The sequence below is a fragment of the Aulonocara sp. 'chitande type north' Nkhata Bay genome, linkage group LG22 (genome assembly GCF_057382095.1).
Source record: "Aulonocara sp. 'chitande type north' Nkhata Bay isolate Kocher_YH1m ecotype deep benthic linkage group LG22, A_spYH_male_GT1.1, whole genome shotgun sequence".
NCBI classification, from domain to species: domain Eukaryota; kingdom Metazoa; phylum Chordata; class Actinopteri; order Cichliformes; family Cichlidae; genus Aulonocara; species Aulonocara sp. 'chitande type north' Nkhata Bay.
Genome location: NC_141364.1, coordinates 12,822,325 through 12,835,461, shown reverse-complemented (window position 1 = coordinate 12,835,461; position 13,137 = coordinate 12,822,325). Strand labels below are relative to the sequence as shown.

The window sequence follows — 13,137 nt, the reverse complement described above, 5'->3', positions numbered from 1 at the left end:
ATCCTCATTGTCAGCTTCATGTTTTTTATTCTTGGACTCTTCTGGAGTAGAATTGTATGAATCTAACCCTTTCTTATCAACCATTCAGCTCATGCTCTACAATAAGCCAGTTTAGCTCCTGTCCTTCAAATTGACTTTCTTCTGATTTGCTACTCCTTGCAAAAAGGTGTTGGTGGGGCTTTAGTGGATTAACAGTAACTCGAAACAGAGAAGTTTCTCTCTAGCTGTTTTATTTACTCATTCACAGACTCTTTGACTTGCAGTCAGTCACTGCGCTGACTCCACGTACAACATATTCAAGTTGAAGACTGCAGTTCTGAGTCAAAAACAATGTTAAAACGAACACTTTACACAGTAGGAAAAGCACAAGTGTGAATAATAAAAAATATGGACTGTTAAAATTTCCTCTGCTTTGGCTTCGGGGTCCTGGTATTGTTCATGCAGACTCATTGTCACAAACTAAACAGAGCCATCAGATATTTTTATACCAGTGTTTTACTATAATGTCAAGTAACATTTTTTTCTTCCTTTTTACTAAAAAAAAAAAAAAAAAAAAAAAGCTATATGTGAAAAGTCTTTTATTTGGCAGCCAGAATGTAAAGGCATTTATTTTTTAGCACACACTTAATTTCCACATTGTGTTGACACTGATCACATGAAGACCAAATGTAACTGCAACAAGCCGTCAAGCCTGAAGTCTGTAACAAGACTTATTACTCAGTAACCAGACATTCTTGCTCCTCCTCTCGTATTCTCCCAGCTGCTCCTCTTGCTCTCTCCCTCTCCTCCTGCTCATGTAGGGAGTTCTGCCCCGTGGTTTTGCCGTGCTGCTCCTTCAGGTGCCGACGTAAGGCAGGCTTGTGGGCAAAGTGGGCGTGGCAGTAAGCGCAGCGATGAGGCCGCTCGCCACTGTGGAGGTTCATGTGGTCTATCAGAGTGGATTTTTGGGTGAACGTCTTGTAGCACAGGGGGCACTGGTGCGTTTTGCCGGCCCCTCTGTGCACGGCCATGTGCCGGGTGAGGTTCGTAGAGTGGTGGAAGTGCTTCCCGCAGCAGGGGCAGGCATAGAGCAGGTGAGTGGAGCGGGAGTGGATTGCGAGGGAATGGGCTGAAGGGAAAGTCATGTTGCAGTGCTCGCAGATTACAGGGCCAGCTACGCTGGAAGTAGACCCCACCACGGCAACAGACTCATCGCTGCCTTCGTTTGTTCCAACAGTCGTCAACCCTGAACTCCCTTCACCAGCACCACAAGCAGACTCTTCCAGGGAGAACTGGTTAAGACTGTTAGCGGGTATCGGTGAAACCTTTTCCCCCTGTGTGCTGCCCATGCTGAAGTCCAACTCTGGGATCTCAACCGTGACAATATTTCTTGATGCCCTCAGTCCTTCTTGGCTGTAGTCCAGGCCAAAGCCACCTCCAGCAGATGTAAGATACCAGAGATCCTGGTGTTGGGTGATGCCTATAGGTCTTTTCTCCTGAGATGACACCCACCTTTTTCTTTTTAAACCCCTCCCCCTTCCCCTTCCTCTGCTATGGCCAATATTAGTCTCAGAGATTCTTCGACTTAGAGCGCGGAGACTTTCTGCTGAAAACTCTCCAGAACTGAGACCTGCTGGATTCAAGTCATACTCGCCACTTTCTCCAATCACAACTTCTTCTGTCTCTGAGAAGTTGGTGCCTTGAGGTACCTCAGAGGGAGCTCCTTTTTCCTCCTCCCTGTCTCTGTCAGTGTGCTCATTTTCAGAAATATACACTCTTAACATATTGTAGTTCTCCTGTCTGGCCTCTTCATCCTCATCTGATGCATGGACCTGTAAGAGAAGTGCAGACTTGGTTACAACTAATGATGCCCGGAAACTACCAGAATATCCATCAAAATACCCATGTGTGCTTCAGACTGCTTACTCCAAACCACTTTTAACACTACTCCCATAAAGGTGAGAGCTGACGACCTGCCCAGTACGCTTAATGATGATTTTTTTCAGGATTTTTCTTGTTCTTTCAAAAGCGTATTCTTTGCTTGAATAAATTAAATACCACTTTAGAAAAATAGGACACATGAGCAAAGGCTTCGGTAAATTGTGAGGATTTTTTTTTTGTCATTATCCTTAAGGTCTTTTCCAGCTCTATTCATTAGGATGGACACCTCTGCAACCTTCATCTCCTTAATTGGACCACATGGCTCCAAGTAGCTTTAAGGGAAGCTGTTAGGACTGAAGTTCACTGAATGTTTCCAGGCTGCACCGTGAGTGATTAATCAGGGGGGTAACAGTGTAGCAGATACCAGAGGCCAAAACAGCTCCATCTCACAGGCTAACATTCCCCATGCTTGGCCTAAACCCGACCTCTGACCCTAAACCATAAAAGTGACAAACTAAACACTAAACACGTGAAAGAAGAACCTTTTCGTCTCCTTACAGAGCGATACGTCGGGGTGAGTTATGGCAGATTTTGGCAGGACTGTGCAGAACCAACAGGATAAGAAAGTTCAACCAAAGGATCATTTGTACAACTGAAAAATCAGAAACTACAACATGTTCTTTAGGATACAGAAATGACCACAAATATCATTTTTATTCTATTTTGAGTAAAAAAAAATGGACTGCCATCCTATTCCAATCTAATTTCCTATACCCCTCCTCACAGAGACATTTCTTCTGATACTGCATCCCCTCTGAGGAGACATCTCCCCATGTCTCCACCATAAATCAGTACGCACACCAGAAACAGAGCAAAACTTAACTGAAAAAGAACAGCATTCAAATATATATAGTGTTTGTAAGCCAAATTATATTTCAGAAAATGCTACAGTCGGGATAATTGACAGTATGATCTTTAATCTGTTAACCAATGCTAGAATAAGAACTAAATTATTTGAATTACAAATAAACTACACTTTATTTTACTTTGTACAAAAATGAACTAAAGTAAAAAAAATATACAGGAAATGTGTAAACCAGCCCAGAGGCTTTGGTACATGACAGTAACATTCCGAGTGCAAGTCAGCTCTGTCGCCAACAGCATTCACTTAGCCGGCAAGGCGTCTTATTTTGAAAATTGACTGTGTTCTCTATGCAGTTTCTCTGTCTGACTTCCTGTCCACAAAAGGCCCCTATATGACAATTCAAAAACCCTAAAAAGAAACACTGAAAGCAATAAAAACTAAACTGAAATGCACAAACCTAACCGGGAAGTGAACTGAAACCAAATTCACCTGAAAAATAAATAAATTAAAAAGAATGAAAAATGTAAAAGTAATGGGCTGCTTATATCCTCTTTACTGAGTAATAATGTTCGAAATTTTGTTATGATCGACTTTAAATTATCCTTAAAATTAATCTTTTTCCTTACTCACAGAAAAGTCGGTTAGTCTAAATTATTTTACCAGACATCATGACAACATCCTGTTACGGCCGCTGGCCTCAGGTGGCCCCGCCTTCCTCCATGGAAGCTACAGTGCTCCAGGACTCACGGGGGATTGGCTGGCCCGGACATATGCCCGCCCCAACTTCATGCGGATCCGAGCCTGTCAGACTACGCACACCATTGGCTGCCGCAGGAGCCTGGAGTACGACGGACAAGTGACACAGCTGTCTGCAGTTATGACAAGTGACACAGCTGACTGCAGTTAACTGATAGTATAAAAGGCTGAGGAGTCTTCATTCGTCGAGGGACTTGTTGATTTGAACAGACTGTACAGAGAGTCCCTCCCTTCTGCCTGTGTTTTGTGTTGCCTCCTGCGAGACGTTTAGTAGAGCAGTGCTCTACTGGTGTTATTAATCGTGGTGTTTGTTTAAAGTTTCTCTGCTGCCTAGTGAGTTGTTTCACTAACGGATTTCAGTTGTGTTAATAAACCTTATGTTTGTCTTCCTATCTAACTCCTTGGTCTCTGGGCTCGTTTATGTTACGTCCGCTGCCGCCTAGCAGAGCCGGGCCGTAACATAAGTGGGGGCTCGTCCGGGATCCCTCATAGGGGGTCTTTGTTCCTGGGAGTGGGGGTCAAAAAAAAAAAAAAAAAAACCGGCTCAGAACCGGCGGGTTCAGCTTGAAATAAGGAGGCTGGAAATAGAGGCGGACAAGGCCATTAGGCTCCGACAGCTTGAGCTGGAGTCACAGTCTCAAGCCTCATCTGTCTCTGCTGTCCATTCCGGTCCCACCTCCATGTCCACTTCTGCTTTTAAAATTGATAAGTGCATTTCTTTAGTGCCCACTTTTAGAGAAACTGAGGTGGATACATACTTTGCAGCATTTGAACGTATCGCTGGTGCGCTGCAGTGGCCTAGCGAGATTTGGCCTCTTTTGCTACAGTGCAAACTGTCCGGCAAAGCTCAAGAGGTGGTGGCTGCTCTTTCTTTAAAGGACAGTTTAGATTACTCGTGTGTTAAAGCAGCTGTCTTGAAGGCCTATGAGCTAGTTCCAGAGGCCTATAGGCAGAGGTTTCGCCAGCAAAAGAGATTGCTGTCGCAGACTTATGTGGAGTTTGCAAGAGAAAAGGGGGTTCTCTTTGATAAGTGGTGTGTTGCGTCAAAAGCGACTGACTATGACGCTCTGCGCGAACTAGTTTTGTTAGAGGACTTTAAGAAATGCATTCCTGAGCGTATTGTGCTGTATTTGAATGAACAGAAAGTGACGTCACTAACATCTGCTGCTGTTCTTGCTGATGAGTTTGTACTCACACACAAAGCCTCATTTACTGACAGTGAGAAGCCACGGGTTAGCCCTGTGCAGCAGCGCCACACAGCTAAAGAGTCTGGGTCCAGGGAACACCGTGAATGTTTTTACTGTCATAAAACCGGACATGTGATTGCTGACTGTTTAGCATTAAAACGCAAAACATCACATGCTCAGCCACCCAAAGGGGTGGGTTTTGTAAAAGCTGAGGCCCGTCACGAGGACCATGAGTGTGGTGGTAGGGTGCCTGACCCCTGTTTCGAACCATTCATTTTTGATGGCTTAGTATCGCTAACAGACAACCCATCCGAGTTAAAACCTGTGCGTATTTTAAGGGACACTGGAGGTTCTCAAACTGTCATCCTCTCAAGTGTATTACCATTTTCTGCTAAAAGTGAATGTGGTTTTAATTCTGTTCTGCGGGGGATAGAGATGGGTTACGCTCCTAGACCAGTTCACAGAATTTTTATTAAATCTAGCCTTGCTACAGGATTTTTCCCTGTTGCCGTTTGCCCGGCCTTGCCAATAGAGGGTGTGGCCATGCTGTTGGGCAACGACATCGCAGGAGGGGTAGTGCTCCCTCGTCTGGAGGTTTTAGACAACCCCCTGAATCAGAAAACTTCTGATGTGTCTATGCACCCTGGGCTGTATCCAGCCTGTGCAATTACTCGAGCACAAGCTCGGAAAGATACTGATATTGCCCTCTCTGATTCTGTGTTGATGTCCTCGTTTTCCGGGGAGAATGATGTACCCACTAACAGAAACAATGTTCTGTCACCTCCAGACTCTGTGACGCCCGAGGAGCCTGATCCATTTCCTAAGGACTCTGTACTGCCTTTGACTAGAGATCAGCTGTCAGCAGCTCAATTAGCTTAGTGAGTTTGCCAAAGCTACTGTGACGTACTTAGGCAGGGAGGTGGGACGTGGACAGGTCCGGCCCATAGATGCCAAAGTGGAAGTGATTAAACAGTTTCCCACGCCTACCACCAGGCGTGAGTTACGTCGGTTTCTAGGGATGGTGGGCTACTACAGGAACTTTTGTAAGAATTTCTCCTCTGTAGTAAAGCCATTGACTGACCTGCTCAGCCCAAAGGTTGAGTTTAGCTGGTCGAGTGAGTGTCAGGATGCTTTTGAGAGTGCAAAAGCCCTCCTCTGCCATTCTCCTGTGTTAGCTGCACCTGATTTGACGCGACCATTCAAACTCGAGGTTGATGCCAGTGCTGTCGGGGCTGGGGCAGTGCTGTTGCAAGAAGACTTGCTGGGTTTGAACCACCCCGTTTGTTACTTTTCCCGCAAGTTCAATAAAAATCAGTTAAACTACTCCACCATTGAAAAGGAGACCCTGGCTTTGTTGTTGGCTCTTCAGCACTTTCACGTGTACCTGGGGTCCAGCATGTTGCCTCTTGTCGTGTACACAGACCACAACCCACTTGTGTTCCTGGCGCGTATGTTTAATCACAACCAGCGCCTTATGCGCTGGGCTCTGTTGTTGCAGGAATACAACTTAAGTATCCACCACAAAAAGGGGACTGAAAATGTTTTAGCCGACGGTCTGTCCCGTTTGTAAACATGTTTTACTGCTTTTGTCTTTTGTTGTTGTTTTTGCTCTGTAACGTTGGCGTCAGCCCAACATAGTTGGTATTTTAAGGGGAGGGGTGTTACGGCCGCTGGCCTCAGGTGGCCCCGCCTTCCTCCATGGAAGCTACAGTGCTCCAGGACTCACGGGGGATTGGCTGGCCCGGACATATGCCCGCCCCAACTTCATGCGGATCCGAGCCTGTCAGACTACGCACACCATTGGCTGCCGCAGGAGCCTGGAGTACGACGGACAAGTGACACAGCTGTCTGCAGTTATGACAAGTGACACAGCTGACTGCAGTTAACTGATAGTATAAAAGGCTGAGGAGTCTTCATTCGTCGAGGGACTTGTTGATTTGAACAGACTGTACAGAGAGTCCCTCCCTTCTGCCTGTGTTTTGTGTTGCCTCCTGCGAGACGTTTAGTAGAGCAGTGCTCTACTGGTGTTATTAATCGTGGTGTTTGTTTAAAGTTTCTCTGCTGCCTAGTGAGTTGTTTCACTAACGGATTTCAGTTGTGTTAATAAACCTTATGTTTGTCTTCCTATCTAACTCCTTGGTCTCTGGGCTCGTTTATGTTACGTCCGCTGCCGCCTAGCAGAGCCGGGCCGTAACACATCCTATGCACAAGTACAAGTGATCTAAAATGTTATTAGAAAAAGAAATACCTTAATGAAGCCCTCATCCAGTGCAGCACTGTCATCATGCAGCTGACTGCTTCCCTGAGCAGACAATTCGCCGTTGCTCTCCTCCACCGAGCGCACTACAGGGCTGTGGGAGTGCACAGGGGAAGGCTGCCTAGGTGGAGGTGATGCGACTGAATGGACACTGCCGCTGACGATCACTGGCCTGGTTTCAGTTTCCTCTGTGGGCGTCTAGAAAAAGGATAAAATTTGGATGTTTTACGCTGATGTCAGCATTGTTAATATGGAAATTTCCTGTAGCATATTTTATATCCTACAGTAGGTTATATATATCCTATAGGACATTTATATTTTTTGTGTCATTGTCAAATCAGTTTCTTGATGTAAAATTCACTGTTGCCAACAGGAGCAGCACTAATGGGATCCCCTTAAACTGATTTTTAGTTTTAGTGTCCTTATTTTCCTCTAAGTTAACGATTCTGTCACATGACGTCATGTTTCATACTGACAGACGATGGCGCTAAACGTGTTTTAAAAATTTTAAGCACTTCTTTCGTAAACCCAGCTTCACGGACAGTTTTACATCTATGTCGCATTTTGAGACCAGCGCCTGTAAATTAGCCTTTATATGTGTAACGTTTCATGTCCCCTTTAAGATAAGCAGTGTGTGATCTGGCGAAAATGTATGGCATCACTGTGTTGACATAGGGCGTTGTGTTGAAAAAATAAAAAGTGTGTTGTACAGCTCTCTCTGTGCCCGTTCACGTGATATACTACTCAATATAGTTGCTTGGAATTTAACCTTGGGTGCTTACAATGACACTCAAAGTTAAATGTTAACCCAATCAAGGTACTCAAAATTGTGGGTAGTATAACGTTTTTACTGATTTTCACATTTGGTGTGACCTTGACCTTGATATTGGTAGGCAGCTATAACAGCTGAACTTGATTTTCACCTAAATTAAACAGCTCGAGCTGTTATTGGTATCTACCATCTCACAAAATTTGAAAATTATATCTTGAAAACTGTGGATGCTAGACTGCCAAAAAACTGAGATAAATAAACTGAACCGAGTACATACAAACAGGATTACAGAAAATCTACTAAAACTTTATCAAGTTTTGCAAGTTCTGAGAATGTGCACACAGCTTAGGGTGAAAAAGGTGCAAGATTTCCAGTTGAAAAACCTGTAATCAGAAAATAAAAAAAATTATAGTTGGACTGCTTTACGTGCTAAATTACTAAATAAATATTAATAATTAAACTCCAGGTAAGAAAGCAGGAAGAAATATAATTAATGTCTACTGACTGACCTTAGATTGACTGGGGTTCTTCAGCTGGACATATTTCTCCAGAGCTCCTCTGCAGCGCTCTACGATGTGCTCCATCTGAAGGTAGCTGGCAGCCGTCAGGTAGTTTACGATCTCCTCTGGGTTGAACTGCAGGATTCCAGTGTAGCAAGACTGAAGCAGATCACACACCACTGTGGAGCTGTACAGCATCGACACCTGGAGAAAAATCATGAACACAGAACAGCTTCATTTAATCTGAATAGGAGCCATAATCTCACATGTGCTGATGGGGGCCTACCTGAAGCCTGGACGATGGGTTGAGGAGGAATTGATCTCTCAGGAAGGGTGAGCAGGCAGCCAGCACCACCTTATGTCCCCTGAACGTCTGGTTGTTACTGGCCACGATGGTGATGTCGCAGAAATGCTGGCGGGATCTCAGTGAATTCATGTGCTTCAGGGTCATGTTCCCATGTCCCGGGAGCCGGAAAAACACCAACTCCATCTTCTGAGGAGAAACAAGAATCTGTAGGTGATTTCACTTCGTTAAATACGTACAGGTGAGCCTTTCATAAAAGATTAACAACACAAATCAGTTATTAGACTCACACAGTGTAATGTGATGAGGGTTTAAGAAAGGATATCATATCACAGGTTTGTATTCTGTTTATACTCAAGTGTCCACACTACAAGGTCAATGCTGGGAGCAAAGATTTGGAAACCGAAATCCCAGCAGAGGATTGGAAATCAGCTTGTGCTGGGATGGATGGATGAATAGATAGACCAAGACAAGACCAAGACAAGAGGGTAGGGCTGTTCGATATAACGATATATATCGGATGACGATATAAAAACGTCGATCGTTTCATTTTACGCTATCGTTTGTTTTGTGCTGTTGCAAAATAAACTGTTTACGGCAATATTTTTTCATCGTTTCGATGGTCACTGTAGTGGCTATATTAATTTCCTAAAGTTCTCTCTTTCTCTTATATGTAATATAATCACACTACGGACGGACAAGTGCCTGTTTTTATGCGTTGTCGTTAGCAACAACGACGGTAAAACCATCACGTGTCCGCTTGTTTATTTTCTACATAAACCTTTCACAATAAAGCTCAAGATCCTGTTGAGACTTTTCAAAATAAACTGAATCATGTGAAAGAGTATGCAGAGTATTTACCGATGAGAAGTAAAAAAAGAGCCGTCAGGTGCTAAAAACTAAACCTTAGACTCAAACGTTAGAACAGGCTTTTCCCTGCAGCATGCCGTGTAATAAATACTCAAAGAAAACGGCGGCCGTTACAACCTATGTCTAAAAATGTGTAGTTTAATGCATTGGTAAAACACTCGACTCTAGATACACGACGCCCAGCTGGAAACACTTCAGCTACCCGAGATTCACAGAATTTACAGAAAATGTAAAATTTTTGTGATTTATATCGTTATCGGACGATAGATTTTTTATATCGGGATATGAGATTTTGGTCATATCGCACAGCCCTAACAATATGTATGAGTCTCAACAAACTCAAGAAAACTTCAGATCCATGAGAAACAACCCAAAGAGTACAAAGAGCTACTGAGATCTACTCAACACCTGAGGTGTGATCAAAATGTCCAGAAACCTGCCAGTAATAACCCTAAACCTGGCTGATCTGCCCTTCGGGGTTATCATCTTCTGCACCTCTGATCTGGCCTCAGCCCAGCTGCTTTTTATGATAACTTCCTGACAGACACATTGCCCGCTCTTTCAACCTAACTGGATAACCCTAACTAGATATCGTTCAATACTTTTAAGTAATCAGGTAAAGTCTATGATTTTTTAAAATGTGCCTGTTCCCTGAAACTTTTCTCTGACTTCAAAGACACACTCATTAAAGACGCTCTTTTATATTGCTGGCTTTATTATTGGATAGCTGAAATGTGGTCCAATTATAGGAGTATTTTATGTATTATTTTTTTTCTAAATAAAATATAGACTGGCTTTTTCTGTAAATATTTTGTTTATAGAGGACTGACAGTGACAAAAAGCACCTCCTTCAGCTGCACATTTCATAAAAATCACACACACCTTCTGGTCTCAAAGTGTGTAACAAATGTGGAATGTGTTACAGATAATGAGATCAAACAAGGACAATGCAATACTGCCTATTGCCTAATAAAGGAAGCTTCCTAAAAAGAACAAAGCGCTGCAGAACAGGAATCAGCTGATGGTTTGTTTGAATAACAAATCTTTAAAGGGGAAATCAAACGAAGAGATCAAAGTGATGACTGTTAATCATCTGCTCAACTGACACTAGGATTAATTACTAATCTGTTATCAAAATAATCAGTTTCATTGATTGTTTTTTGCCTAACAAAAGGCCAAACATTCTGCAATACTGACCAGCCAGTATTTTTTCTATACATCTTAGGGTTTTAGATTTTTAAGGTGGAAAAAAAAAGTTCTGATACTTACTGGCCCATATTCTTTCTTTTGTTGGGTAACTGTTTCATGTTTAGATCTGTGATTATTGGTGTGAGAGAAAGAAATTAAAATGCCACATGACCATTAAAACCATTAATTTGGCAAATAATTGTCTGATTAATACCTTCTTATCTTCACAAAATCTAACTAATGTGAGTAAACTCCTTTTCTGTAAGACTGAGCTAACAGTCTTGAGTCTCCCCTGATTTCTTTATATTTTACTAGGAAAATGGGAAATGGGTGCAGCGATTTATTAAAATGTATGCAAACTTCCATGGAAAAGCAATAAAAAAGGGAAAAACAGAGCTTGTACATTCTAACAAGCTTTAAAGTCAACATTTGGTAAGATCAGGCTGAACTCTCTTAAGCAGGTTTTCTTGTAATTTATTTAAGTAGTCTTCAGGAATACTTCATGCTTACTAATGGCTCTTTGACAGCCACTTTTCCACTGATATAATTTCTGAACAGTAGATGAATCAACTGGGGGGGGGGGGCAAATGCATCTCTCGGGTCCTCTGTCAGGTCTTTGTCGGACTTTCAGATACTGTCCAACAGCTGTAGATCATTTTTTTCTTCTTTGGACCTCTGTGTCTAGCTTAATCAATTTTTAAGGACACACTGCACACCAAGTCAAGCTATGCCAAGTCTTCAGCTAGTAACTTGTTAGGAATCACCTAGTTCATGCAAAAATAAAATTTCATATCTCTGAAAGTGTTATTTTTGGTACTTTTCATAGATTCGGCTAAAAAGAAACAGGAATAAATTATGTGTTAAAGCAACAGGCACCGGTAACAAACTGCCTCAAGATGAAATTTTAAATTGGTTCTTTGTTAAGTTGTCTGTTATGTGTAGAGACAACAATGGTTCATCCCTTAAGTTAGGAGCCTTTTTTAAATGCTCGAATGAGTCATAGGTCAGTCTTGAGTGGCTTAACAAACACCCGCAAAAAAGTTTGTCGGCAGACAGAGAGTAGCAGATAACAACAGACTCAATAAACTGAAGCCAGTAATGTTGTGGGTGTAGTCTCTGACAGAGGTTTCAGAAAGGAGGATACTGTCCCAGTTATGGTCAGTATTGGCCAATCCTTCACACCCTCTCCATCTTGTGCTGGACAGCCACAGCTGCTTTTTCACTCCACCATGATGGACCTCATAACCATTCCTACCAAGAGCCAACAAATATCACTTCTTTATCACACCTCACCTATTTTTACTTGTAATACCTTGTCTATACAGTAGGGGTGGGGGGAAAAAATCGATACTGTGTAGTATCGTGATATTTTGTTTGCTAATAATGTATCCATACAGGGACAGCAGAAATCGATATTTTGTTACAAAAAAAGTTTTTGTGGACTGGAACATGCTCTGACTTCAGAGCATTCAGATACAAAGTGAGTGAAAAAACAGAAGACAACATCCAAAGAAATATTTTAAAGAGCATTTCAGAAAGCCTGGAGTACTATTGCTCAAGATCACTTTAATATAAATGACAAGAAAGCTTGGATCCTATAAAGAAATAACGGGTGGCTCAAGACTTTTGCATAGTACTGTCTCTCAAGATAATGACGACAAAATAAAGGATGAAAACTGGTCAATTAGCACAATAAATATGTAGATTAAACATGCTTCTAGTGGCCAACAAAAAATAAGATCCATGGTAGGCGCAAATCAAACTGACAAAGACAATTTAAAAAATCAGTGTTTGTAAATAGTGGTATAACACCAACTAAGGTTAAGAGGACCTATGGGACGAAATTATATAATGCTAGCTCACTTTAGTAACATGTTATATTAATGTAATCCACTAACTGATGTGATATAAACAGACTAATTATATCCACACTGAAAAGTTAGACTGGCTAACATTTGAACTTGAAAAGCGGATATTAAAAAAAGCTTACCGTTTCGTGTGTTTCAACAGTAGTGGAGCCTATAATAAACTAGTAAAGGTAATTATAAGCTGGCTATAACACACGTTTTTGTCCTCTTTTCATTCCAGTCCAGCTAGCTAACGTTAGCCACTCACTAACAGCTCGCTTTTCGTGTCGTCTCTCCAGTGGCAGCCAAACAAACAAAACCCCCTCAGTTATTGTCAAACTTTGTCGCCTGCTCACCTTCGCCTCTCCTCTCCTTGAATGCCTTGCGGGCTCTCCAGAAAGCAAATCGGAGTTTCTTTAAACGAAGCGACTGTTAAATGAGGAGATGCTAGCCGAACGGGAGCGCTGTCTGTTCATTCCTCCAGACGACACCAGCCTCTGCCTCGGTTTCTGTTTACTTTTCGGCCCCTTTATTTTTTTCGGAGGGGGGTGTAGAAAGCATACCTCGTGACAACAAACACAAACCGCCCCGTATTTCGCCGCTAAGCTGACTTTGAGTCTGTTTTCGCAAGCGACTTCGCCTCGCGGTCAGCCGTAAAACCAGAGCACGTAGGCTGATTTCTGATCAGCGAGTTTTAAAAAAATTAATGGACACCACCCCCCTCCCACCAT

General features: G+C 42.6%; 1 protein-coding gene across 4 annotated transcripts; it reads right to left on the bottom strand.

Annotated features, from left to right (window-relative positions):
- Positions 1–58: 58 nt before the first annotated feature.
- Positions 59–13,113, bottom strand: LOC147303633 (uncharacterized). 4 transcript variants are annotated; one of them, XM_086281170.1, is made up of 6 exons: positions 12,763–13,113; positions 10,641–10,686; positions 8,484–8,690; positions 8,207–8,401; positions 6,917–7,123; positions 60–1,811 (listed from the first exon to the last, which is right to left on the bottom strand). In XM_086281170.1, exons 3-6 carry the CDS (start codon positions 8,685–8,687, stop codon positions 714–716), a joined length of 1,704 nt encoding a protein of 567 aa, XP_086137296.1. In that variant the 5' UTR covers positions 8,688–8,690; positions 10,641–10,686; positions 12,763–13,113; the 3' UTR covers positions 60–713. The 4 variants fall into 4 exon arrangements, with proteins under 4 accessions (XP_086137297.1, XP_086137296.1, XP_086137298.1 ...); XM_086281171.1 differs by lacking the exon at positions 10,641–10,686 and having other exon boundaries at positions 59–1,811; positions 8,484–8,708; XM_086281172.1 differs by lacking the exon at positions 10,641–10,686 and having other exon boundaries at positions 8,484–8,687.
- Between the last annotated feature and the right edge of the window lie 24 nt (positions 13,114–13,137).

Coding starts and splice junctions, on each gene's coding strand:
- LOC147303633 (XM_086281171.1), bottom strand. CDS start 8,687: ATGGAGTTGGTGTTTTTCCGGCTCCCGGGACATGGGAACATGACCCTG. Junction 7,124..8,206: donor AGAACCCCAGTCAATCTAAG/GTCAGTCAGTAG, acceptor TCCTTTTTCTAG/ACGCCCACAGAGGAAACTGA. Junction 1,812..6,916: donor TGGATGAGGGCTTCATTAAG/GTATTTCTTTTT, acceptor CTTCTCTTACAG/GTCCATGCATCAGATGAGGA.